Genomic DNA, 27508 nt, shown 5'->3' on the forward strand with positions numbered 1-27508 from the left:
TGTTAATGGTGAATTTCTCTGCCTCCAAGACGACCGGCTCACTGAAAATTCTGCTGTCACCATAACAGCATGGCCGCGTTCCACCTTTTTCCCCGCCTCCCCTTTGAGCTTCGTGCTCGCATCTGGGAGCTGACAGTCGAGCCGCGTACTGTCGAGGTCCGCGTAAAGAAAGATAACAGTCTATGGGGCGAGGGCGAGATTCTGCATGTAACCTCGTCAACACCAGTGCCTGCGGTCCTCCAGGCCTGTCACGAAGCCCGAAACCTAAGACTGTACCAGCAGGCCTTCAACTTCTCCTCGGCAGTTGAGCCGCGGTACGTCTGGGTCAACTTTGATATTGACATGATCTCAATTGGGGACACTGGTTTCGACATTAATGAACCGGCTGAACAACTGCTGATTCGCCGGCTTACCTTTGAGCGCGAGAATCTCGACTGTACTTTCTACCCTCGGTCCCTCGAGCTAGAAAAGTTTTCTAATCTGGAGGAAATCCATGTCATCTATAACGAAGGCATGATGGCATTTCAGGACGCCTACGAATATATTCCCTGGCCATGTCCAAAACAGAATCTGAAGATCTTTGGTAAAAAAGTCGGGCTGATAGCGGTTGGCGAAGATATGGATGAGATGGCGGAAACTCATTTGGCCGCCTTTCCCGACTACCAGCGGCAGATCGAACCGCGATCCGGCGCCGAGCTGCCCTGAGATGTTCGGTTCTGGGTCTGAGAGTTGTCTGAATCAACGACTGTGTTTTCGAGGCACGTCAGTACTTATTATTCAAGACAGGTGGAATCGGGGTAACGTACATCCAGTTCCCCCATTGTGTTTGGATATCCCAGCATCATTGACACAATTAATACTGACATGTCGGAGCTTGCGCTCGCCAATGATATCTAGGATATTATGCATCCATGCTGCCGGCGGATTGATAGGTATCCAATAATGGCCGTAGCGCTCGCTACCGGTAGCGCATGCCGTAGACACCTACATGGATACCGTCACCAACGGCACCAACATCCTTGACGTTTCGGAATACCTGCGTACAGTCAACGCTGAGCATGTTTCGCAGACGTACGTTAGTGAACCTGAAACCCATAAATATTCCCCCCAAGGAACAGTTCCCTTGTGGAATATGGTCTCCAACCTTGTCGATGTTTCTTTGCGGGTTGTCAGGACGCGGTCGTTCGGACTTGGATGGGAGAAGGCCGCGAACAAAAGTCCATGGAGGATAGCTGCGCTTCATAGGAGGTCGAGTAACAGCCTTACCCACTGCATGAGCGTGACGAGTTGTGATCTACAGTGTATACCTGTCTAGCATAAAATAGTACTATGCATATTCAATCTGTGTAACAACTAGGAGGCTAATGTTCTCCTATCAAATCACATGGCATAAATATATATATGTCAAGACACTAGGAGCTTTGCACGCTAATGGCCGACACAATCAATTTGTTAAGTATCATGACGCTTTTGTTTGAACTGACACCTAGCTGCAGCGTATATAGTAAGATTATAAGGGCTGAGGCAAAGACAAGAACCAGTAGCTGGTCATGAGATTTGACAAATTGGCATATCTGTATGTCTTGCTATGTAGTTGAGGTAGAAAAAGAGAAATGCTACAGAACTAGTCCCTCGGAAATTCACAGCACTAGAGAAGGGGAACAAGAAAAACAAAAACAAGAACAAAGATAAAGACATTGCTTAAAAATTGGAAGAGAGATATCCCTTAATTCTCATGAACTACCGGTAGCAGCGCCAACGACAATTATCATTAGCCTCCTAGCCATGACATATTTGCATCCCTGTTATGAGCTAGGGACATTCCGGAAAATGCACAAAGTACATAGACTTTGCCTATTTTTGACTCGAGAACCTAAGCACTGAACAGGACCCTGACTGTTCCCGCTCACTTAACTCGTATTGGAGGGAAATAACTCCAGAATGCTGGGTATGGCCGACGATCACCTCGGCGGTTGCTTAATCTCACCCTGTCTTGTTAAATGACAGAAAGTACTCTGATGCACCATAACTGCGTCATAGAAACTAATACTAATTGATAAGGCTTTGGATAGAGTAGTCACTACCCTGCTAGGAGTCATATCCACATGTCATGAGATCCTGTACTGGGTGATTCAGCGGGAAATCCAGGCTGGATCAGAATGGACTTTCCGCTTAGCGGGCTGCCTCCCCCCACAGAAGATGCCATTCCTCGATAATCATCCCTAGGACCAGCTATACACATGGGTACTATTCACTACGGCCAACTATCATTAAACTTGTTTTGTACTTTTTGTTCCATGGGGCGATTCCTGTTGCTGGGCCGTTGAATGCAAGGGGAGGATTGCTGCCACAATAGTAGCGGTGAAGATGTGTTTGCATTCCCTTACATGAGGTCTGAGGGTGATTCGCAATCACTGATCCTACTGCGCAGCTACGAGGAAAGAGGGGGAAAAGAGCGGAAGATAATATAATAATGTATTTAGCAGGGGGTGGAGGACGCCGGACGCCTTCAAAGAAGTTACAATGTATTCAGGATTTTGAAGTCTTATTAGTTTACCAATATCGCTATCTTACAATTTTCAACTTGTCACGAACTCAAACTAGCTCAGCAGAGTGAACAAAATGTCGTCAACAGCCGACTCGCCACTAAATTCAGTGGTTAGACCGGGTCAGTTTGATGCACTCTGTGCTGACAATTTGTGTTCCTTGCCGCAAAAACCAAGAGACCCCCCGGCAGATACCAACGAGGATGAAGCTGAGAGTAATGGGGGCGATGTTGCTCCTGTTCCCTTCCCCATCGCCATTGTGGGCATGTCAATGAGGCTACCGGGAGGTGTCAATTGCGAGAACGAGTTTTGGGAGTTCTTGATAAACAAACGAGACGGTGTGTGCAGAGTCCCGAACAATAGATATAATATCGACGCCTTTTACAAGGAGTCCACCTCTGGTGGTATTCGGACGCAACATGGATGCTTTCTCCAGCAGGATATAGCTCATTTCGATGCTGCTTTCTTTGGAGTGAGCAAGCTCGAGGCTGGCAAGATGGATCCACAACAGCGAATGTTGATGGAGATTGTCTGGGAGTGCATGGAGAACGGAGGTCAAACGCAATGGCGTGGGAAAAACATCGGATGCTATGTGGGCGTCTTTGGAGAGGACTGGTTAGATATGTTGAGTAAGGACACCCAGGCCAATGATCGATACCGGGTCATTGGAGCTGGGGATTTTGCTCTATCAAATCGGCTATCATATGAATTTGACTTGCGGGGCCCGAGCATGACAATCCGAACAGGATGCTCCTCCTCGTTAGTCGGCTTGCATGAGGCCTGCCAGGCTTTGTATTCGGGCGAATGCACTTCTGCCTTGGTTGCTGGAACTAACTTGATAATCACACCGACTATGACCACCTCTATGTCTGACAATATGGTCATCTCGAAGAGTGGGATCTGCAGGACATTTGATGCCGCGGCAGATGGCTACGGCAGGGGGGAAGCCGTGAATGCAATCTACATCAAACCACTAGATGCTGCCTTGAGAGATGGAGACCCCGTTCGAGCGGTTATTCGGTCAACTGCTGTCAATTGTGACGGTAGAACGCCTGGTATAACCACACCGGGCTCACAGGCACAGCAGCGCCTAATCCGGCGGGCATACCGGAGAGCAGGAATTACGGATATATGCAAGACAGGCTTTTTTGAGTGTCACGGCACAGGGACGGCTGTCGGGGATACAGCAGAGACGTCTGTTGTGGCAAAAGTTTTTGGAGACCATGGTATACACATCGGTGCAGTATGTTGACTCTATCATTCTCTAGGGTATGACAAGCTAAGTAGAGCCAGGTGAAAGCAAACGTCGGCCATTCAGAGGGTGCCTCGGGGATTACAAGCATCATCAAATGTGTTTTGTCATTGGAGAAACAGACTATCCTGCCGAATGTCTTCTTTAAGGATCCAAATCCCAAAAGTATGTCCCGCACAGTACCTTGTTCTTTTCCAAAATTGACACTCGCATTTGCACCTTAGTACCCTTTGAGCAAGCAAAGTTACAGGTTCCCACGAAGGCCATGCCGTGGCCCATAGATCGCTGTCAACGGGTTAGTGTGAATTCATTTGGCGTCGGCGGTACCAATGCCCATGTAGGTCTCCTCTTCGGCATAATCGTCGAGTAACGGCCCTGTTAGCTGACCACCTAAGCTCATCATGGATTCCGCGTCGACAATATGTGGAGAAGGATCGTCTGATAAGGTGTCAGACAAATGCTCTTCTCATTTGTTGCTTGTTTCCGCCAAATCACCCAAGTCATTAGATGGGAATATCGAGGCCCTCAAAGCTTACATCGATACCAGCTCGGTCTGCCCAAGTGACCTCGCATATACTTTGGCTTTGAAAAGAGAGCACATGGTTCATAGAGCATTTGCAATCCTTGATTGCAACGGCCAGATTTCGTCTTTTGAGAAATTGAAGTCTGTGTCTCCACAGGTCACCTTTGTATTCACCGGACAGGGCGCGCAATGGCCAGGGATGGGTAGAGAGCTGTTCCTTGAAAGCAAGAAATTCCGGGGTGACATCAGAATGCTGGATCGCGTCCTGCAGTCGCTAGAAAGCCCACCAAAGTGGACCATTGAAGGTGGGGCGATCGTGACGTCCGACTTCCTATCTTTATTAACTTCTTTTAGGGGAGCTTCTTCAATGCGATGACCCGGACAGGCTCAAAGAAGCTGAAGTGGCGCAAACTTTATGTGCTGCTATTCAAATAGGTGTGGTGAACATACTCCGTGACTGGGGAGTCAAACCTTCATCGGTGATCGGACACTCCAGTGGTGAGATAGCTGCGGCATATGCTTCCGGCGCAATACCCGCGGAGGTAGCCATAAGCATCGCATATCTGCGCGGCCACACTATTAGGTCGTCAAGATCGATTGGCGCCATGGCTGCGGTTGGATTAGGACGTGAACAGATCAAACCCTACCTGAGGGAGGGTGTTGTGATAGCATGCGAGAACAGTCCACAAAACGTCACCATTTCTGGGGACCAGAAAGCCGTAAACGAGGTCTTTGAGGAAATCCAGGCCAGCGACGAGATTTTCTGCAGGCTTCTGGCKGTAAATGTTGCCTACCACTCACCCCATATGAAGGATCTCGGGGAGTCGTTCGAGCAGCATCTGAGTCCGCATATGTCGTACAACAAGTCCATGGTCCCTCTCATCTCCACGGTCATTGGCGAAGTGATTAGTGAGCCCGACTGCTTAAATGCCAGATACTGGCGACGCAATTTGGAATCCCCTGTGCTTTTCAGCAGTGCAGTCCAAACCTTAACAGATGCCGACAAAGAAGAACGGCTCTTTCTTGAAATTGGGCCCCACAGTGCGCTCTCCAGTCCTCTACGCCAAATATTATCCGAAGCGGAGAATAAACGGCTATATTACGTACCGACCCTGGTGCGACGACAAGATCAATGGAGGTGTATGTTAGCTACAGCAGGTCAATTGTACATTCATGGCACTGCCCTCAATTTGGCTGGCCCGCTTGTTGGCAGTGGAAAAACATTGACCAATCTGCCACCTTATTCCTGGGAGTATAATGAACGCTTTTGGAACGAGACGCGGCTAACCCGAGACTGGAGATTGCGGGAACATTCGCATCACGAGCTGCTCGGGTCTCGTGCCCTCGAGTCCACCGACATCGAGCCGATGTGGAGGAACATCCTAAGACTGGATAATGTAATATGGCTCCTGGATCATAGGCTGAGTGGTGAGGTCGTGTTCCCATGCGCCGGATACGTTGCTATGGTTGGTGAGGCCATCAGACAAATATCAGGATCCAGTGATTATTCTATCCGAAACATGTTCATCCGGACTGCCCTGGTTTTAAACCATGAAGAACATGACGGGGTAGAAATTATCACAAGCCTTAGGCCAGCAAGGATAGCAGACAATGTGGATTCAGCATGGTATGACTTTACCATCACAGCCCATCAAGAGGGCGTTTGGAGCAAACACTGTATCGGACAGGTCTGTGCTGGCCAGGATCGTCAACATGCCCCTATCCAACTCAGCCCATATAGCCGCCACGTTCAATCGGACAGATGGTATGAAGCCTTGGACGCTAAAGGGTTGGAGTACGGGTCCCGATTCCGGGGGCTTGACTCCATCACTGCGAGTCCGTCCAGCCCGCATGCTGCAGCCGTACTGCATCCTATTGAAGAGTCCTGCGATAGTCACTACGCCCTTCACCCCATTCTCATTGATCAATGCTTGCAGCTCCTCAGTGTGGCAGCTACGAATGGCCTTGCTCGTCGGATGACCAGGCTTTGCATACCAACGGCGATAAGCAGCCTCTATATCGCTGACGGCCAAGGAGAGATGTCAGTCGGTGTTTCCTGCGACAATAATGTGGGGGCCACCCTGCGCGGTAATGCGCTTTTGGTTGCTGATGGCCGAACCTTACTGTCCATGCAAGACGGCGTTTTTTTCAGTATTTCAGAGTCTGCCCTGCGAGACGACGCGCCGCCGCTGGCATCTACGCTTCACTGGAATCTCCATATTGACTTTGTTACCCCCGAGAAGCTTTTACCACCATTCCCGCAAGAGGGCGTTTACGATAGGGAACAGATTGGCAGATTCTGTACGTTGGTGGTCCTTGAGACGTATCATCGAACCACGTCGGCAGCTCCTGCCAAAGAGCATTTGAGACGGTATCATCAATGGATCCAATCGCAGTACAAGATGATTCGTGACGATGCCAGCGATCTGCTGCCAGAGTTGCGAGACAAGGATGCTGCCAATCCCGCCACCCGGTGGCCTGAAATCCAACGCATCATGGACACGGAGCAAAATCCTTTCCTAAGAAGTGCCTTCGCACTCGCTGAAAGGATCTTGCGTCATATCCACGAAATTCTGGATGATAGATGCAGCCCCATTGAACTTCTGATGGAAGATGACGGTCTAGAGAAACTGTACAGGGACTTGTCCACTGTGACGCATTGGGACGCATTCTTCTCTTTACTCGGCCACTCCAACCCCGGCCTCCGTATCTTGGAAATTGGTGCAGGTACTGGAGGTGCCACGCGGTTGGCGTTAAACGCACTGACTTCTGGCAAGGGCCGTATGTATACTACATACACTTTTACGGATATCTCAGTAGGTTTCGTTTCGAAAGCCAAGGAAAAATTCGCCGAGTTTAGGGGCATGGAATATACAACGCTCGACATTTCCCAAGACCCAGATTCCCAAGGGTTCGCGCCTGGAACGTATGATTTGATCATTGCTGCTAACGTGCTCCATGCAACCCCGCGGATTTCTGAGACACTCCGCAATGTGCGCAAACTTCTCTCACCAACCGGCCGACTGCTATTGCAGGAATTATGTCCTTCAAACTCCCTCATTAGCTACATCATGGGTATCCTGCCGGGCTGGTGGATCGCAGAAGACGGCAGGGATGTGCCCTATATGAATCCCGAGAAATGGCACGACGAACTCGTACAAGCGGGATTCACAGGTACTGATGTGGTGCGCTTGGACATTGACGCCCCATACCAGCTCAATGCCCACATGATAGCGAGGCCTTCTCCTCGTCTGCCCATCAAGGGTGAAATCAGCCTTCTGCATCAAGGCGAAGTCTCTGGTTGGGCTCAGGAGCTTGGACGACTTTTATCGTCTAGGGGATACGTGGTGAAGTGGGTCACCTTGGACGAAATCCCCACGGTCCCAGATTTTATATCCCTGCTAGACTTGGAGAAACCTTTCTTCGACAATCTTTCCGCTGTCGAGTTCCAGCAATTCCAGCGGTTTTTCTCGCATCTCACCCCAGGCCGCTCACTCTGGCTTATGCGATCGATTCAGTTAGTTGACACAAACCCTGACCCGGCTCGTGCACTTAGTTTGGGCGTCATGCGCACCATTCGACGAGAGCTTGCACGAGATATATCCACGGTAGAGATAGACCAGTTGGACGACGCAGCGATGCACCGTGTTATTGAGATATTTGAAAAAGCGAAGACATACGACGACACTCAGGACCCTGACCCCGATTATGAGTTTGTTCTGAAAGATACCAATGTCTATGTGGGTCGTTTCCAGTGGTCGTCCTTGGATGGGGTTATGACATCTGCCCCCGAAACTGGATCTCGGGTCTTAGACATTGGTTCCCACGGAATGCTAGACACTTTAAAATGGGCCTTGAGCGGGCGAGGCCCTTTGATGGCGGAGGACGAAGTTGAGGTTGACATCAAATGCGTAGGATTGAATTTCAGAGTACGTGGGCCAACCCTCGGCTTCCTCTTTTCATTCTACTTGCTGGAGAGTCTGGCTTACAGGAAACCTTGTTAGGACATCATGACATCAATGGGGCTGATGGGAGATACAAACGACATGGGTTTGGAAGGTAGCGGAATTGTACGGGCTGTGGGTCGTTCAGTGACCACTCTTCAAGCCGGAGATCGAGTCCTGTTTGCGGGCAAAGGCATGATGGCTACACGGAAGGTAATACCCGTAGGTAGTTGTGTAAAAATACCAAGTGACCTTTCCCTGGAGGATGCCGCAGCAGGACCGTGTGTGTTCACGACGGTCATCTATTCGCTGATGTATGTTGGACAGCTCCGGAAAGGACAATCTGTGCTCATCCATAGCGCCTGCGGAGGCGTCGGACTAGCTGCCATTCAGGTCTGCCAGATGATCGGCGCTGAGATCTTTGCAACGGTCGGAAGCAATGAGAAAAAGCAGCACCTGATTGACAACCTCCAGATCCCCGAAGACCATATTTTTGACTCGCGGAGCCCCTCCTTTGAGCAAAATGTGATGAGGGTGACAAACAACAAGGGAGTTGATATAGTCTTGAATTCCCTATCGGGGGAGTTATTGCATGCATCCTGGAGATGCGTCGCACCATTTGGAAGGATGATTGAGCTTGGTAAACGGGATTTTCTAGGCCATGGCAAGTTGGACATGGACCTTTTTGGGGGAAATCGCACCTTCACTGGCGTCGATCTGTTCCAAATTGCCGAACAGTCACCCGAGCTGTTCCGTGATATGATAGACGATAGTCTTCAATTCTTCAAGGAAGGAAAGCTCAAGCCAATCAGTCCCGTGACTACCTATGAAGCAACTGATATTGTGAAAGCCTTTAGGCTGATGCAAAGTGGAAAACATATGGGGAAGATAGTAATTCGCATGCCAGAGGATCCTTCCGCCTTATCAGTCTCCCGAGTACACGAGAGAGGTAACTTGTTTCGCGACGACGCGTCCTACCTGCTTATCGGTGGGTTTGGAGGCCTTGGTCGAGCCGTCGCAACATGGATGGTTGAGAAAGGAGCGCGGCATTTGATCATACTGTCCCGATCCGGCGAGGAGTCGCCCCGAAATCAAGCATTCATTGAAGATTTGAAAAGCCAAAGCGGCTGCCACGTCGTTAGTGTTACTGGAAGTGTCGCGAATCTGATCGACACGCAAACAGCGGTATCGGCAGCGACGAAACCAATTGCCGGCGTCATACAGATGTCAATGGTGTTAAGGGTGCGCATCCCCTGCTCTCCTGATAAATGCTAACAACGCTGACGTGTACTTGTTGCTCTCCAGGATGAAAGGTTTGACGAAATGACCTTCGAACAGTGGAACGAGGTCCTTGCGCCAAAGGTCCAGGGCACCTGGAACCTCCATCGCGCACTTAATGGCCAAGAATTGGACTTTTTTGTCCTATTTAGTTCACTTACGGGCATTATAGGCTTTACTGGGCAAGTGAACTATGCAGCAAGCAATTCTTTCCTTGATGCTTTCGTGAAATTTCGTCACTCACAACGACTAGTTGCCAGTGTCCTTGACATAGGCTGCATGGGAGACATAGGGTATGTCCCTGAGAGCTCCCCCAAAACCCTCGAGTATGTCCGGTCAATCTCGTCACAAATTGTCGGCGAGCAGGATCTGCTTCATGCCCTAGAGCTCTCTATACTTTCGGGACCGCTCAAGGGCCCATCTCAGCTTTTGCTTGGGATGGGCACCTCCAAGCCGCTTTCGGAATGCGCCACGGCTATGTGGGGGCGGGATGCTCGGCTACTAGCGTGGCAGAACGTCTTGACAGCCAGAGAGGGCCAAACAATCGCCAAACGTGATGAACTCAAGCGATTGCTAGAAGATGTTAAGCGTGACCCATCCATCCTATACAAGCCAGACACAGAGGAAAAGCTTACCTATGAACTTGGGAAGATGATCGCGGAGCACCTGTCGTACTCTGAAGATATGGAGCCACACGAGCTCGCGAATATTGCAATTGACTCTCTGATGAGCATTGAAATCAGGACTTGGTTGAGACGGTACGGCGGACTCGAGATATCGCTAGTGGAAATCTCCAAGGCGGGCACAGTCAGTGGACTGAGTAAAATTACTCTAAAGAAGCTCCGTGAAAAACACCAGTCAGGCGAGCTGGAGATCGCAAATGCCAAAGATGTGGCATGGGAGTCCGGCGGGCCAGATGAATTGAAACTCTGCCTTCAGGATAGTGAGCTGGGCAAGGACATCCAGCCACTCTCAACTCAAATCGCGGATTGGTATGCTGACGATGAAGGGCGTGTCTTCTTGACTGGGGCCACAGGATATCTGGGAGCATTCTTTTTAGCTCTACTGTCTGGGTTACCTCAGGTCAAGGAAGTCGCTTGCCTTGTTAGAGCCAAGGACGTGGTTTCCGGAGTATCTCGAATCAAAGAAGCTCTGGCTGGATATGGGCTTCCCTTCGACTTTGAACAGAAGCTTCGTGTCGTTCCAGGAGACATCAATAGCGCCACGCTAGGGCTCAGGACAGAGGAATTTGACGAACTCGCTCAGTGGTCCAGTGTTATCTTTCATTTTGCGTCCCTCGCCAATTTTACACACCCTTATTCCTCTCACCGAGAAGCAAACGTTCTCGGTCTGGTCAACGTGCTCCGATTTGCTCACACTGGACGCCCTAAACCGATTCATTATGTGTCCAGTATCTCTGCCTGTGGAGCAGCGGGATATCTCTCAGGGCAGGTCATTCCTGAGGACCAGAGGCCCCTGTTTGACCTCGACATAGTCAAAGAGCACATTGGCTACACCCAAAGCAAAGTCGTGGCTGAGCAGATAGCGTGGAATGCCATCTCCAATGGTCTCCCGCTGACCATATACAGGCCTGGATTAGTCACGGGGCACAGCGTCACCGGGGCTAATAAACAGCAGGACGCTCTTGACCGTTTGATGGCCAACTGTCTTCGCATCGGCAGCTATCCTGTTCCTCCACATGCACGAAACCAGTGCATTCCCGTTGACTTTGTCTGCTCCTCCATACTGCGGATTTCTCTGTCTAATGAAAACCTTTGCCACGCCTATAACCTTGTACGGCCTGACCAGGCACAGAGCGTCACGTGGGAAGAGACATTTGAGATCGTCAACGAGAATTCTACCGTGCCGTTACGGCGCGTGTCTCCATCGCAGTGGATCGACATCTTTGCCGAACATGGCGATGAGAGAGAGAAAGCGGGAGTTTCCATACTGAAAGATAGACTGGACGAAAACTCGGTCTGGTGGGGTCTGGATAAGGGCTCCATGGCTCTTTTTGAGACAAGCAACATGCGCCGAGCGCTCTCTCAATTCCCAGAGATTCTCGAAGTGCCTTCCGTGGCTGACCTAATCAAAACCTACTTGCCTGTATGGAGGAACAAAAAGTAGGGGACTGGTGGTGGATACAACATGTATACATCCCACGGCGCAGTCTATGCAGGCTGGGTAATGTCAGGGATCTATCGGCATATGTTGCATCTGGGGTTCCATGGCATGCAATGGAGATATAACAACGGTGTCGTGTTTCCCGTACCTAGCTGGACAAAAAGCCTGTCTACTTTGATGTGAATTTTACAGCAACTCCTCTCCTCTGCTAAGATAATTAAATTCCAGTGTCAGAGACACCCTGTAACTTCATTAGGACAGCAAGGCTTGTTCAAGCGCAATACTTCTCGCTTGTTCCTAGCTACATTGCATTAAGACCACTTCCTCATCCAGGATCTTAGCATAAATCAATTCTTGTCACAGGTAGACGCATAGTTATCCAACTCCTGAGGAATGACACTTTGCCAAAGCTCCGGCCCCTTGAGATACGCATTCATCTTGTCGCACATGTCCGTTGTGATGAACGTTGAGAGTTGTTCCATCTCGCCCAGAACTACAGGCATCATATTCTCCTTCAAGCAAACCCCAACAGCCTGCATTGCCTTCTGATCCTGGCATAGATCAGACGTCCCTCCGGCCGCAGAACACTGGTTTTCAATCTTTTTGGTGATGTCGTCGGAGATACTGTCCGCAATAACGGAATAGCCAGACATACCCATTTCAACCATAGTGGAATTGACAATCTGGCTGACGATTTTGCCGTTGACCCACTTTTCAAACTGAGATGTCGTTACAATGCATCCTTTCTTGCAGACGTGTTCATCAAACACCTGCAAGGTGGTATCGAGTTTGCTCGGGATGAAATCTGAGATGGAGGTGCAGCTTGACGGAAGCGTACAGAGGACGGGTGCAACCAGAGTAAGAAGGCTGCAAGATGACAGAGCAGCTGTAAGATGCATCTTGAATGTCTTAGCCCGCAGATTGGACACTGTACCTGCGGAGCAAAGACGAGTCCTTCCTTGTGCTGTCAACATTCGCTATTGTTGAGATATGTATATTGTCAAACCTATCATGATCAAGCGTTATGTCATATGTCTTGCCCATATCAAGAAGACCCTTTATCCATCCAGGAGAATTCCACGGCAATCCGCCCCTTGCGTAATATGGACCGCGCATGAATGCTTGAATGCGGCAGGTCGGGGTTCTAGCACATAACCTCATAAACACGTATCAGAATTCCATTGCATATGTGTAAATTTTTCACCCTGACTGCAGGAGCTTCCATGCCTGACGGTGCTCTACCAAGTTTATCATGCTGTCCTTCATACTTGCAATCCACCTAAAACTGCAGGAGCTTTCATGCCTAACGGTGCACTACCAAGTTTATCATGCTGTCCTTCATACTTGCAATCCAGCTAAAACTACAGGAGCTTTCATGCCTAACGGTCCTCTACCAAGTCTATCATGCTGTCCTTCATACTTGCAATCCACCCAAAACTGCAGGAGCTTCCATGCCTAACGGTGCACTACCAAGTTTATCATGCTGTCCTTCATACTTGAAATCCACCTAAAAGGGTATTCGGTGCTATGGCCGCGACCTGACATTCCGGGTATACTCTGCGGTATTTACCATAACGCCTCACCTGCGCACCCTGTCTTCGGCCAGCGTGACAGCGGAATGTGCCGTTCCCGTGCTGCCAGGTCCTTTGCAGCTATAAATGCATGCAACACATACCTTTCCAAGACACTCCTCTACCATTCGACCTCTCTACGCTCATAATTCCAAATAACTTTCCAAGACATCGTCAGCCATACTACCTCTCTACACTCCTGATTCCAAATCAATCTCCATTCTTTTCTCACCCAAAATGCTCTTCTCCCGCGTGGCCCCAGTAGCCCTAATCTGCGCTCTCGCGACATCCGCCCTGGGTGCCGTCAATACTAAGGAGACAGTTGAAGGCCTGAATGCCCTCCAGAAGAGCGCCATGGAGGCCCGCAAGGGCATTGAGGGATGGAACGGTGGCTATATAGGCCTCATCCCCGTCGCCAGCAAAATCCAAGGTCTGCAGAATTCTGCTGCCAACACACGCAGGAGCATCGATGAGTCAGACGCCTTTGCCAATGAAGACGCCGATGCTGTTGATGCAGCTTATTGGCAATTGCAGCCAGAGATTGTGGGAGCCCTAAATGCAGCAGAGCAGAAGGTAAGTCGTTCCCCTCCGCATACAATGGTCTGTGGTGGTGCTGACCCTGGGATCCAGGCGCCGGCCTTCAAGGATGCGGGAGTGGCCTTCTTGGCGAGGTCTATGATAGATGATCTCAAGACTGAGAAGGACAAGTTCGAGACCTCAATGCAGGGGAAGGTGCCTGCTGAGAAATACCGCAATGCTGGACCCAGTGTTGCTGAGGTCAATACCGCCTTTGAAAATGCTCGCAAGGCGCTCGCTGCTTAAGTGGCTGAGCATTAGCTTAAGTGGCTGAGCATTGTGCCTGTGGAGCACAGTGAAGTTGGCTAAGGGACACTTACTGCGTTATTGTTCTGGAACTTATCTATCTTGCAATCTAATTTGAGAATTAATTGTTTTATCAGACTTGAATTGTAGACCCTGTGGGGTATTGGCGGCTCCCTTTCCTTGCTCTGCCGGTATATGTAACTAGTAGCCCACGGAAGCGAAGGCTACTCTTGACCAAGTTCCTCGTGCTGTCCTGAACGCGACAGGTAAGTCATGTCACATGTACTACTGCGGAGAATGTAGAAGTTGACTGCACGATACCCAGCTGAAGTATGCTATCTGAGCTATGCTTTGATAATGCATACTTGGTATACAACGGTTTGCATTCTCCGGGTTGGTATGTGTTCCACTTGATGCTTGGAAGTGTGAATTCATCCCTTTGCGTAGAATGGGCTTTTTCATGCACATAAACATGGCGTGTTAGAACCAGATATGCATGTAATATCTTTCTTCCTAACCTAACGCCGGGCGTTTTGTCGAGGCCAGAAGGAGATTGCAAATTGCAATCCACAGAATTAGAGGGGAAAGAGCCCAAGGAACTAATTTTTAGGGGATAAGTTTCTGAGTACATCTTGATTTAAATCAGAAGCAACCAGCATTTAATTATTTAATAGAGATCATATATAAGTGCATCTAATAAGGAGTGATTTATCTTCAGAATAGGCCCTTAAGCTATTATGCCAAGCTAGTGTCCTGAATGGCGTATACCCAGCAAGGCAGCACATTACTTGGTTAGTACGCAAGGGCACATCATTAAGCCAGATGTGGTATGCTAAAAAAGCCTCTTCCTTGCTCTACTCCATAAGCTTAACTATAATTATACAGTATCTAATATTTATAGGCTATGTGGTTGGCAAATTATAAAGATAAGTTGAATGGTAATAACAGCTATAGGGGCATCACTCGTAGATATAATAAACAATGATTAGGAATTTTATGTAGAGATTTTTTTAATAACCTCTTAATCTACCTTTTGCTTTTTGCCTTATACTTCTTCCCCTGGTGAGCAGGGCCGGAGAAGGAATAACGAATATATATCACATGGAGCCCTTCCTTCATCTTAAGAGCAAACAAAAGGAGCTCCTTAGCCTCGATAGGCCCTTATATTTATGGAGTGCTCTATACACCTGGGCTGGTAATTCATAATGTAGTGCATTCTCCGCTTGCAATTGTTATAACTACATTATAGGTCAAAAGTCTGTGCACACTCAAATTTTTCAAAGAAATCAACCATCTTCAACACCATATTTCTTAACCACCGTATGATTACAGTATAAAATAATAAACCATAGGATAGTAGATATTAATATTTAGTGTACCGGCCCCTTACCTGGTATACTACACGCAATCTACGCAGCATTAAGCATATAATAGTTAATMACCTCCTACAGGATAGCATTCCATGCCTCATGGATAGCACATCTAAATTGCCTCTAATTAATACTTAATTTACTTCCTAGAAAGAGCTCAGGATAGAGTTCTAAAAGCTTTTTCTTTAAGAGGTTCCAGAGGTGTTTAATTAGGTTTAAATTAGATAAATAAGAAGACTATTCTATTACTTAGATTCTATAAGATTCAAACCACTCCTGTGCCTGCTGGGAAGCATAGATTTTAGTATTATCTTATTAGAATATATACCTAGGCTAATAGATTAGAAGGAGGTCGTCTTCAAAGGTATTTCTGCTCCATAGGTTGGTTCTCAAGGAGGGTTGAAAAGCAGAGAGGAGATCATACCAGGTTCCATTGGGGTGTTGAATAACCAACCTGTGCCACAACTTCAGCATCTTCTTGCGTAAATGCTATCAATGTCTTCTGTGCTTTCCATGATGTCATCTAACTAGCCGTCTACGGCACCAATATCCCAGCTTCCTCCAGCAGGTCGAAGAGAAGGGTGACCATCAACAAACTGTTGAATGTTGCGTTCAATGGCAGAGGGAATGGTTGATATCCGCGAGGAGACAAGAGCTGCGACACGGACTTGGTACTATTTGGAACCAATGAGAGATAATCGGAGTAGCCTTCCAAGTACGAGGCATACTGCATCCTAGGTATGAAACCCTGAGAATGCTAGACATGATCTGACCGTAGCACATTCTGCTCGAAGAAGGGCCGATTACATAGAGGACATAAACAGTGGTGCCGAAGAAACCATTGCTCCAGGCATTGTGCATGATACACATGGCGACATGATAGTACATGCATTAGATCTGTACCCTGTACATCTTCCAGACACAAGGAGCTCATCGAATTATTAGTCTAATCGGTCCAGGTCTAGGTTCCACTATCGGACCTACCATGTGAAATGGGTTGAATCGCGGTCAGACAAGTCTTGCTCGATCTGCGCGTGTTCTACCCATTCGTCGTACGATTTGGTGGGACACTGAGACTCGAGCTTTTGCAGCATTTCTGTGTCTGATAAACGTTTCTTTTCTTTTGAGGTGGTACTGACTGGTGCAGGGGCTGCATTTCGGCGAAATTGTATGCTCTGAGACAGAGTCATTAGTCTACTTGCACTCACGAACTCCATAGGCTTCTGAAACAGACTCCCATACATGATTGCACCAATGGCAAGGACAAATAATCCAACAGCCAACACAATCACTGGTATTGGTGTGTTTGGGTGTTGGGCCATCGTGATCTAGTGTTCTAGCTGGGTGAGTGGATGCAGACTAGAGTCATGAAAGATGAGTTAGATAAATGATGGCAGAGCGCCGTTGGGCTAAAAACGAACGCCCATATGGTGGTCAAAAGGTGCCCATGGGTTCTTCATCTAACTTTGGTGACTTCTGCTCCGGCAGTGTCAGTCATATTGTGGCATTGAACGGTGCAGACTATCCTCTGGTAGGTTCTCACCCACTGTTTAGCTTGGGGTTGTATCCATAGGGAGGCCAAGGACGCGAGTCTGTTAAAAGGTATCAATGACCACATGACCAAGCCTATCAATGAGAAGCGGTTGGTACAGGCGTTATGGAAGGTGTTGGAGACATGTTCATTTCTGCGTACCATCTGTCTTTTTCGTTGTCTTATTTGTTACCGGCCAACCGTGTTTTGAGGAGCCTACCCTTGATTCGAAAATCTTAATTGTATTGCCCAGGACCTTTGAACAGGCCTATCCTTAAGCCCCAACTCATCTCTTACTTCCTCGGGCTACATACAAAACGGGCAATTTGCGGGCCGTCAACTATGGGAGTTAGGCCAGGCGCAGCTTTGAGGTCTCTTAAGTGCATAGAGAAAAACAGGAATTGGGGCTCTGATCCTCATGTCCGGGAGAATCCAATCGGCAGTCTAAGCCCGTTACGGCGTCTCCTCAGAGTACACGTGGGTATTAAGGCATTGTTTAACTGCGGTCGTTGCTACGATAAATCGAATCCAGTCTGGTTTTGCACATATTTCATCGTCCTTCAGAAGAAATGCATTGCAACCACAATCAAGCTAACCTTTGCGCCCATGATTTCGCAGCCTTATCAAATTACGCTGATGAGCCTGGCAGTTTGCATATTATGCTAGATGGACGAACCTGCCGTCTTTTCATCACGGGTGACGAGGGAAGCTTCTCCGTTGCCTCCAGCGGTCCCAGGAACTTTGGCTCTTGAACCAGGACAACGCCATGTTAAATCTTACGCACAGCTTGCAGTGCTGCGTCGAAATGTGGAGTGTGTAATGATCTGATGCTGCTGGACTTTCCCACCAAGTAAGCCTGGTGATCATAGCTGATCTAATCATTTCTTTGCCTCACGCCGTGTCCGACCGATACTCACAGCTCATTTTTGGCTCAAGCAAGGCAATCACGCGGAGCTCGCGGTAGAATTGATGCCAGTTCTGCTTTCCGATCTCTCTGGAACTAGAACGATTGACCGTTGAGCGAAGGAAACCAATACATAAGATGAAGAGTTCTAGACTTTTCGAGACTTTTTTGCTCTGGTGTATGACGTCGCTCCCGGAAAGCCTTATTTGGATGATCGATTCTGGTCAGACCCCAGAGACTTTGCGTTCCAAGTCCCCTTCCATACTCAAGAGAAAGAAAGTCCTGGAGAAATTGCAGAGTGTTTCACCAGCCGACGGAGAACTAGCTCATTACACATCGACTCATAGTAAGCTATCTGGTCAGGGTGACAAATTTGGCCCAGCCTTTGTGAAGTTCTCTGTTAGGATCATTTTAAACCCTTTGATATTCTGTGGGCCATTTGTCGGGTACAACCCTGAAGGCTAGGTCACGCCAATGGAGCGAAGGAGGAACTTCAACCGCGACAACCGACAACATTGCCGCCGCCAACAGAAGGTCTCGCGATCAGCTCTATTAAGTAAGATGCGTAACCGACGTGCGTGCATCCATCTCCTGACACGGTCCTCGGCGAAAATCCGTGATCTTCTCAGTGAACTTGAGAAGGGCCTGGACCGTCTCCAAAACTTGAACAGAGCCCAATGTCAGCTCCTTTCTTCCTATGAAGAGAAGGTTAGAGCGCCGTGAATCCCGCAGCCCGTGGAGATCACCTCTCCTAAGATTTCGACGCTCGCAAGAAATCAGAAAGCTGACGTTCTACCCCTAAAAATTCCGTGTTTTTGACTATTTACCCTTAGAGTGGTGTTGTTGACCGAGCGCTCAAGGAACAGACCTGTATGCATACCCATCAGATTCTCTCCGTTCGAGCGATAGATACCAGTCAGGCCACCATGGGTTTGACCTATCGATGACTGACTATCATGTCTCCGTTTCCTTGTTGAGAAATGTCCTTTGTGCTCGTTTTGTACGAACAGAATTGCCCAGAGTGGATATAGATTATATAGTCACCTGGCACTGCAGGCAACTATATTTAGTACCTAGAATATAGTCTCTGGGAGTGATACTGTTACTGGCTTCTTCTTTGTTCATCGATCTGCGATTGATCCTGCTAACGTATTTTGGCATAGGGTGATTTAGGAAAGGCCCACCGACTATGTAAAGACAACCCATGTGTATCGTTTTCTGGGCCTGTAGCCGGGTACAATGATCTTCCTGAAGCCCGCTGATCATCCGAATTGCCCCACATGCAGATCCATTGGTCGACGATGACAAACTAATGGCTCCCAACATTTTCGGATCTATTACATGGCTCAGGTTAAAGCAGTAGGGGAAATTTGTTAGCACCGTATCTTTCTGATCAGCCACTGTAACCAAACCAAGGCCGATATCTGTAGCGCCTACTGGGTCCTAACAGTCGAGCTCCGCTCCATACTATGGGCTAAAATTGCTTGGCCCCAGCCCGCTTGCACGATAATCCGCTTTTCGCCCGACCGTGCTTCGATCGGTTTTTCCATCCTTGCAGGCCAGATAACCCAAGCCACAACGCTACCTGTGTCGACCCGCCTGGGAGCAACGCTATTTATTGTGAGTGTTGCCCATCATTCGTGGTCAGAGAAGGATGGTCCAGTTACCCAACTTACGCCGTCTTGCGGCTGCAATATCCAGGCGTAGTGTATTCATTTCCACTTGCCGAAGAAGCTTGCTGCAAACATCCTTCCATCACAGTAGCTAACTCACTCAACATACTAGAGTAGGTAATGTCTGCCGCCGAAGGATTGATTTCCAGTATGCTTGCAATCGGGTCGTGAGGAAACAACAGGCATGAATAGCACCGTAGAAGTGGAAATACTTGGAGCTCTTGGTAGTGCAGCCAGCTCCTTTATCTCCGCGGGAAGTGGACGCAGTTGTCCTGCAATCAACGAACAAAAAGGATCTCCAATTCAGAGTACTGTACCACTGTACTTCTAGTTATTGCAAGCCGCGGTCAAGGGTTCTGTGCGCAAGCAAAGAGGCGGTTCTAGCAAGAGCGGAGACTGACAGAACCTGTCAGCATCAGGCCCCGTGTCATCTGCTGCTTCTAAGATTTTCACTTTCAAATAGTTCCAGATAATTATCCAACTGACGAAATAGATTGTGCCAATCAACTCTAATGGTTTTCAGCCAGACGTGACTTTAAGGCATGGTCCCATGTTTTGTGTGGCCTTTGTGGCGAATGCTGAAACTTCGCCGATATAACTCCCAGTAAACGCCTCTCAGTCTTCGATTCTGAAAAGGTTGCAAGCACTAGGAGTGATATTACAGCTTCGGTTCCAAAATTGGCCTCAAACATGAATCGACAGATTGACCAGAACCTGCCGACTCTAGACGACGTGTTGAAAGGAATATCCCCGCGTCCTTCCACGGCGAATTAAAGGGAGACGGGCCACCCCAACTATCACACCACTTGGAGCAAACTAAAGGATTAATTTAAAGCACTTTAGCTCCAAAAAGGATACAATTCTGTAGCATTGAAATATCATAATTGTGCTCTGAAGACGTAATTCTGAAAGACCATTAATTCGCCTAATTTGCTTACATCCCTTTTACGGAAGTGTCGGCGGCTGCCATTGGAGGCACCCAAGCCCAAGCCCAAGAGCCTGACTTTGTGTGTCAGCGACATTCCAAGCATGACATCAATGGACTACTTCGCAATCTCGGGACTCTCGCCAAGCAGGACCACCCAGACTTGCGGAGATCTGTTGCTACTACGGCTCAGCGCTCTTTACACACCAAGAAGACAAGCGCTCTGTCTGCGCTACCATTTCCATTATGCACCACTACGCTGACTGGGGAGGACCTATACACCCGGACATAAATCTGGAAAGACTACCCGTAGATGTTTGGAGCTGAGAAATGGCAGAATGATTGTGACGGGCTGCTCTTTCCGCATTCAGGATATGATGTTTGTGACGTGTGGAACCAAGAAATGTAATTTTGGTTCTCCACTGTTTTAGAATCATATGATTTTTAGAATAAGCTCAGAGCAAGTTCATGCATTGCCTAGGCTGGGCTCATCTTGCAAATCTTATAATTACTTCAGTACAGGATCACAGCAAAGGCAGTGCTCAGCACTGACGGGCTTTTAGGCCAGACTCAAAAGTTCTTCCCTTTACATCCACGGTAAATAGCTGCATGAGGATTGTGAAAATGCATGAATATGCCTTGATCAATTAACTCTTGCCAGACATTGCACGAGCTTAATGGAATTCTAGTTGTCCCAGGAAGGGAATCTTAATGGAGGGATGGATAGCCTTGTCACAAAGGCTTGTTTCCCCACAGCCACTCCATGGTATCCCATTTGCTGGAGCTGTGAATGTGATAAAGGACGCAAAGGGTTCACCATCACAAGAAAGCCCACGTTCGGCAATATTAGGGTGCATTAGATTTCCTGGGTACAAAATAATCAGTAAAGCGCAACGGGAATTGATATGAGACTGCAGTGAATATCAATCACTATGACAAAGATAAATCCAATACCGGCAGGCTCCGCACGAGAGGAAGGTAGAATGCAAGAGGCGCCGACACCATTTGCACTAGACCCACCATATGAAAAGCTCGCGCAGAAGAACCCGAAACTTACAGATCACCTCTCAATCACAATAGGTCCTCTTGTGATCATACTTTTTGATATTGTGATTCCATGTATAATCTACTATACTTGGTTTGATATCCACCGATCCCAGTGGGAGAGCAACTGTCGAACCGACGAGACATGCCGTTTCACGAAGCCAGAATTTAACAAACGGATCCTGGGCTACAGTATTATCTCTTTTGGCTGGGGCGAGCTCTATATCTTGATTGTCAGGGTTTGTCGCCTTCTCTGGCACCCAGATGAGTGCGCTCCCCTTCTATCACGTTCACGATGGGAGCTCGATGCTACATCTTGGGTCTACGGTGTTGCCATGATTTGCGCCTTAATTCCGTTCGTCATCGGTAGTAGCAAGGTCATCCCGAAGCTCTATCTCTACTCCCCAGGATTCCTTATGGGGTTTCTTGGTGTCCTAATGTTAATCACCCTTATCCCGATTAAGATCCCCATCGGTATCAACTCGCACGCGAGAGGGACGCGATTGCGGCCATTCATATACTACGCAGCCGAAGACTTCATCGCTGTCGATGGCCTGCAGGACCGCGAGTTTCGCATACGGTACAATGCTCGGTATGACTTATCAAAGGCTTTCAGGCGCATGTTTCTTAGTCTAACTGTCTGGTGGATTTGCGGAGTGTGTGTCTATCTTGGATGTCTGTCGGCCATTATATGGACACTGGAATTTCACTATGCCTTTGGATTATCGTTGGGTGTTCTCTTTGCTTACATTATTATTTGGGCGGCGGGGTCATATCTCTGGCTGCGGATAGAGATGGATCGAGAGCGCAAGGCACACGAGATTTCGAACTGTTAGACCCTCAACACCACCATCCCCGAAATTATGCAATGATGAAAGCCATTTTTTGCAGAGTGGCAATCGGGATATTAAGCTTTCCCCTCTTAATTTGCTATTCCGAATCAGGCTAGTCCCTATAACCCTCTCAGAAAAAGGCCAAATGAAGTAGAATCTTTTTAACTAAAGTTTATCAGTCTCTTTCTATGCCCCCTTATCCCTGGGCACAGCTCGTGCACTTTCCATTTGCGGATATTAATGTATATCGCTTGATGCAAACAGCTATTTGCAACTTATTTGTTTGGCCATGACGTTGGTCGGAAAGTTTCTATTCCCATGGCAATTTTGCGCCAGTCTACTAAGCAAGGGAATGAAAAGAGGGATGCTTAGTATAAGTATGCTGAATGAGTAGCATAAGTGCGGTAATTCGCTATTACTATCTTTTATTTTGTTTATCAAGAACCAACTCTCTAAGCACCATAAAGTATTCGATGTCTAACTGACCTTTGCCCACATACTATTTAAGGTTCGCATTTTCATTACCCTATTCTAAAGAACATTGCCAACGGCTGAGCGTGTATTACCATACCTTAGGGCATATGAAACATATCCCCTTTATTTATTATTACCCGTTTGACAGCCCAAAGCCACTCACACCCATAAATATGTATGCCTAACCTTACAACAAAGATATCTGTAAATAGCTACAGATCTTTGTGAACTTCTATCAACCCCACCATTGGAACATTAGACTCAGTTCTAACGCGCCGCTAGTTTTAAAGATTAGGGCGTTTAATTATGGCAAATGAACTTACCATACACGGTAATGTTGCGAGGATTCAGGATGGCAATTGCTCTATCAAATACAGATCTCATGGAGCAGAGATCAGACGCTCGACTCGAAAATCATTAGACTGGGTCCACATGCCGCTCACAACTCCTACTCAATTTAATGGCGAGAATTTGGCTATCCAGAGTCTCACCGTCCACCTAGCGGGCCAAATGGCCACAATCTTACAGTTTCAAATATCTACAGGGAATTTGTCCAAAAACATAGTTATTAAGGATGTTCAGTTTAAGGATCTCAAGCAGCGAGATATTCAAATCCCTTGGGATAATATGCTCGATGCAAGAAATGGTGTTGGTGTGTCGTTCAAAGCTGAGTTGAAATGGCACTGGAGGCCCCCCCGGGTGGTTATTTATGGGGTAACTATCCATATGTGACGCTTGTTAGAGAGTACATTCATAATCGCACATAGTGTTTGACCTAACAGCCATGTTACTAGATCCAGATTCTAGCAAGTGTGCTATATTCTCAACAGTCACAAACCGGATATCTGGCTTGCGTGATGAATCATCACTAGATAACCTCAACATAGGAAAAACCTAGATTCGCGCCTTTTCGAGTAGAAATCACTTTGCAGACCGATGAATGAAGATAGCCACGCTCTCCCGAAAAGTTAGGAATGAGCTGCAAATTTCAGTAATCCCTGGACAGGCTCTTTCCATTTCCATACCCAGGCGGTCGACATCATTGCGTAGTGAATTCTCTGGTTCAGTAGGCCAACCACCGAGATTATTGATGTCGCCCACGTCAACCCTAGCATATTTCTGCGCCAATACCAACCACTCCCGTTGGGAACCAGGTCTATCGTTCAAAATACACCCAGACAATGTAGGTATCTGTTTGAGCTGAGCTCAGGATGCTAGTGTGGGCTTCGCCATGGATGAGAACACGCATTTCCCCAAGGGTAGCTGGCGGGGAACTCTCTGCGTTACAGAATTTATTAAGTAACTAGGTACCTTTCAAGTACGCAAATAGCTGGGGACTAATAGCCTCTCATGAGTCTGCACCATTGGTGAAGTGCATCAGCACCTACACCACTTGAAAGTTTAATGACCCATTAGTTTCGGGTTAATGAGTGATGAAGGTCACTTTGTGAGCTGCACAGTCTCAATGAGTTATTTCGAGTATGCCCTTCAGAATGAGAGTAAACAAGGGTCTGGCTTGCCATGTCACATTTATGGGTTCGGCTAAAAATATTTACATCTAGTCTTTATTTAACTTGTTCTGGCTTAACCCGGATAATACTGGTCATGGGGTTATGATGCTAGGTAACCTCATCTTGCCCGGGGGTACGCAATCTTCATTTGATATATACTTCACCCATACAGACAACACTCCAGTGGCCGTAGTCATCTGAGTATTGAGGAGTGCGTGTCTGGCTCAGAAAACGCTTTCAAAGGTACTACAGGCCAACAAACTGTCTCAATTTCCAGACTGGTCTGCCACATATATGGGACTCTGCCATGACTATCCCAGGACTTTCCAGAGTTTCGTTCTCAAATTACAGCAGTCAGACTTGTAGCTCCGTGAACGACGTGTCTTCGTCAGCACTCACGCTGATGGTGTCTCCTGATCCCTCACTGAAATTGCCTTCCATCCTATACAGAGACCAGAAGTCCGCTGGAMATGGCATATCTCAGAGTTCTAAACCTGTTGTTCTGTCCTCCTGTTGGTCCCTAAAGATGCCTATTTCAATATGAATATGTTATTGAATTGCCTGTATTGTAAATAGTGCAGCAACTAATACTAAATTTTTTTTGCTAGTTATATAGGTAATTCCTAGTTCTCTAGGCCATATAAAATAGCCATGCATGATTCAGATAATAGTTCAGCTTTAGGCCTTCTATTTCCACTAATTTCAGTCCCAAAAGACCTTATTTAATGGAATTGGGGGTGGTTGAAAAGAATGTTGATTTTTTGACGCGTCGCGGATAGGCGGAGTGTGCACAGACTTTTGACCCCTATGTATTTAGTGAGGTTCGGACCTAGGGAATGATGATGATGGTAGCACTCTGTCAGGGTTTGGCAGCTCCTCAGAACGGTCAAGCTTTTGAGAAATATCAAAGGGCATCGGAAGGGTGCGGTATAGGATGGTGTCCAAAGACACGCTAGCCAGCCAAACGAAACGGAACTACTATATAGATACCATGAAGTGATGAACATGGGTCTACCGTCCTGGTAAATCATTGCCTCTCCGTTGTATCTAGTAGGTCTAGCTCCAAAATTCGCCATCACTACAAAACACAGACTCGGCGTGCCTGATCGGTGTACGTTGTTTAAGCCTAGGACATACAAAAATCAAGTTGCTGAATTTGTTGCCTCACAAGCATGAACTCATCGGATGAATATTGCCACCACAGTCTCAGTTACCCACGGCGGGCAAAGTCGCGGGCGTGCACGCTGTTGGAACGAGAAACGAGAGCGCGCAACGCGGCCCGAATATCAGCAAGAAGCTGTGCGGCAGTGGTGGGGGTGGGGAGCTTTGCCGAAGAGGTTTCAGTGGGTGTCGCCGCAGGAGTGTTGGGCGCAGAAGCTGCAGCAGACGTCACAGCCGAAGACGGTTTAGTGGGTCTCGCCGCATTAGTGTCGGGGGCGGGAGATGCAGACGATGTCACAGCCGGAGGGGCTGTGGTTGCAGCTGGCTCTGTAGCACTGATAGAAGATGGCAGAGGGGTTGCTTCGTGGGTGGAGGGAGTGGAAGCCGAGGGGTTGGAAGCACTCGAAGCACCGGACGAGGACGAGCCGGAAGAACCAGAAGAAGCGGAAGAACCAGAAGAACCGGCAGAACCAATCTTCGTTGTGATAGGTGCCTGCTCAACATAAATGCCAGACCAGAACCAGTCTTCCGCTGCGCTGTTGGAGGCGCCGCCGTTTGGCAGGCGCAGCTGGCCGACGTGCCAGTCCGCCGAGTTGGTAGAGGTAGATGCGCTGACGGGCGAGACAACCTCGATCAAGGGATCGGAGCCATTAGAAGCCCAGAGACCGACCTTTTGGGAGGCAAAGTCGATATCGTAGGCGAAGTTGTACCAATTGCCTGGCTCCAGCTGGACCGACCAGTGTGTGGTGCCACCTGCATTCCAGCGCAGGGTGTTGTCGGATGTGCCGGACGCGCCATACTTGAGCTCAGTGAAGTGGCTCTCGAAGAACGCGATCTGGTGTTCGAAGGAAGCGTCTGGGGCATTCGTCGTCTTCGTGGACAAGGAGAAGTGATAGTATAGATGGCCCGAGCCAAGATTGGCCTTGGTCTGAGGGATAAGTTCAGACCGCTCCATGGTCTGTCCATTCCAGAAGGAGGTCCCATCCTTATTTCATGTTAATCTCTCTTCCAGGAGACAGGAGTTGATGCCATACAATGGTAATTCGGACCCCCTGGGCGTCGCTGGTGTCGGCCGGATTCTTGAAATCGGGGGACAGACCCAGATACTCGGTTGTCTTGCCACTGCCGTGGATATACCATTGCCACGGTTCGATTTGGTTGGACCAGGACCCTATATTATCAGTAAGGGTTTCAAATTAGAGAAAATGGGCAGACGAATACATTTGTCAAAGTCCTCAACGGTTGCAGAAGAATTGAAGATGCCGCTCCACAGCACGGTTCCAGCCAGCGATGAAGCGGGGAAAGCAAGAAGAGAAATGAATGACCTCATGATGGGAGAAATGCAGTAAGGAGTGTATGTAAAAGAACAAAAAGTGTGACCGGCACAGTTGGTTGAACAAGTGAACTGTGGGCTGTTGCACCTTCAAGTACTTTAAAAAGGTAAAATGATTAGGGGTGGAGCCTGTTAGGGTTAGATTGGCCGGCGAATGCTGAAACATCCCTTTTCCTCGCTGGTAGTTAAGCTTGTTTCACTTTGATCAACAGGTCTCAGTCTAAAGCTTGATAGATTGACACTATTTAAACGCCTTAGATGCACTCTGGCAGTGTAGCCCCTGGGTGGGGCGCTTCCTGATTATCCTGCAATACCATTATTTCCACCCATCACAGTCTGAGTAGCACGACGAAGACATCGACCCACTGCAATATGCCCTCCGACAGTTCGCGTCTAGTCTCTTTCGGATGATATTGTGCTATTCTTTAGCTACTTGAAGCACAGTTAATGTCACTACTAGTGTGCAGGATGTTAATGAGTGTCTGGATTTTCCTAGTCTGAGTTTAGCCTGTTCTCGGGTAAATTACTCTTAACGAACTCTTCCAGGGCTTGTTGGACAGGCCACAGTGCTTTCTATCAACCAAACACCATTCATTTCTTCAGTTCGTTTGCGCAGAATCATCGGCGGATGGCCTTCACAATTTCGGTGTTGTTTCTGCCCTCTCCCTAGTCACCGCGCTTCTCTCCCG

At 48.1% G+C, this 27508-nt stretch overlaps 6 protein-coding genes across 6 annotated transcripts; 4 read left to right on the plus strand and 2 right to left on the minus strand.

Moving 5' to 3' along the window:
• Positions 1 to 69: 69 nt before the first annotated feature.
• Positions 70 to 705, plus strand: Asppvi_011089 (2EXR domain-containing protein; the record flags this gene model as incomplete). Its single annotated transcript, XM_043306925.1, has 1 exon — positions 70 to 705. The coding sequence occupies one exon, from the start codon at positions 70 to 72 to the stop codon at positions 703 to 705; it is 636 nt and encodes a 211-aa protein (XP_043162860.1).
• A 1917-nt stretch (positions 706 to 2622) lies between these two features.
• On the plus strand, positions 2623 to 11670 carry Asppvi_011090 (type I iterative polyketide synthase; the record flags this gene model as incomplete). Its single annotated transcript, XM_043306926.1, has 7 exons — positions 2623 to 3789; positions 3840 to 3963; positions 4023 to 4135; positions 4194 to 4626; positions 4676 to 8250; positions 8326 to 9507; positions 9571 to 11670. 7 exons carry the CDS (start codon positions 2623 to 2625, stop codon positions 11668 to 11670), a joined length of 8694 nt encoding a protein of 2897 aa, XP_043162861.1.
• Positions 11671 to 12014: 344 nt separating this feature from the next.
• Positions 12015 to 12566, minus strand: Asppvi_011092 (uncharacterized protein; the record flags this gene model as incomplete). Its single annotated transcript, XM_043306927.1, has 1 exon — positions 12015 to 12566. One exon carries the CDS (start codon positions 12564 to 12566, stop codon positions 12015 to 12017), a length of 552 nt encoding a protein of 183 aa, XP_043162862.1.
• A 909-nt stretch (positions 12567 to 13475) lies between these two features.
• Asppvi_011093 (mannoprotein) lies at positions 13476 to 14060 on the plus strand (the record flags this gene model as incomplete). Its single annotated transcript, XM_043306928.1, has 2 exons — positions 13476 to 13811; positions 13869 to 14060. 2 exons carry the CDS (start codon positions 13476 to 13478, stop codon positions 14058 to 14060), a joined length of 528 nt encoding a protein of 175 aa, XP_043162863.1.
• Positions 14061 to 21395: 7335 nt separating this feature from the next.
• Positions 21396 to 22343, plus strand: Asppvi_011094 (uncharacterized protein; the record flags this gene model as incomplete). Its single annotated transcript, XM_043306929.1, has 1 exon — positions 21396 to 22343. The coding sequence occupies one exon, from the start codon at positions 21396 to 21398 to the stop codon at positions 22341 to 22343; it is 948 nt and encodes a 315-aa protein (XP_043162864.1).
• A 3192-nt stretch (positions 22344 to 25535) lies between these two features.
• Positions 25536 to 26816, minus strand: Asppvi_011095 (glycoside hydrolase family 131 protein; the record flags this gene model as incomplete). Its single annotated transcript, XM_043306930.1, has 3 exons — positions 25536 to 26471; positions 26521 to 26657; positions 26708 to 26816. The coding sequence occupies 3 exons, from the start codon at positions 26814 to 26816 to the stop codon at positions 25536 to 25538; spliced, it is 1182 nt and encodes a 393-aa protein (XP_043162865.1).
• Positions 26817 to 27508: the final 692 nt, after the last annotated feature.

This window comes from Aspergillus pseudoviridinutans (assembly GCF_018340605.1).
Source record: "Aspergillus pseudoviridinutans IFM 55266 DNA, scaffold_9, whole genome shotgun sequence".
Lineage (NCBI taxonomy): Eukaryota > Fungi > Ascomycota > Eurotiomycetes > Eurotiales > Aspergillaceae > Aspergillus > Aspergillus pseudoviridinutans.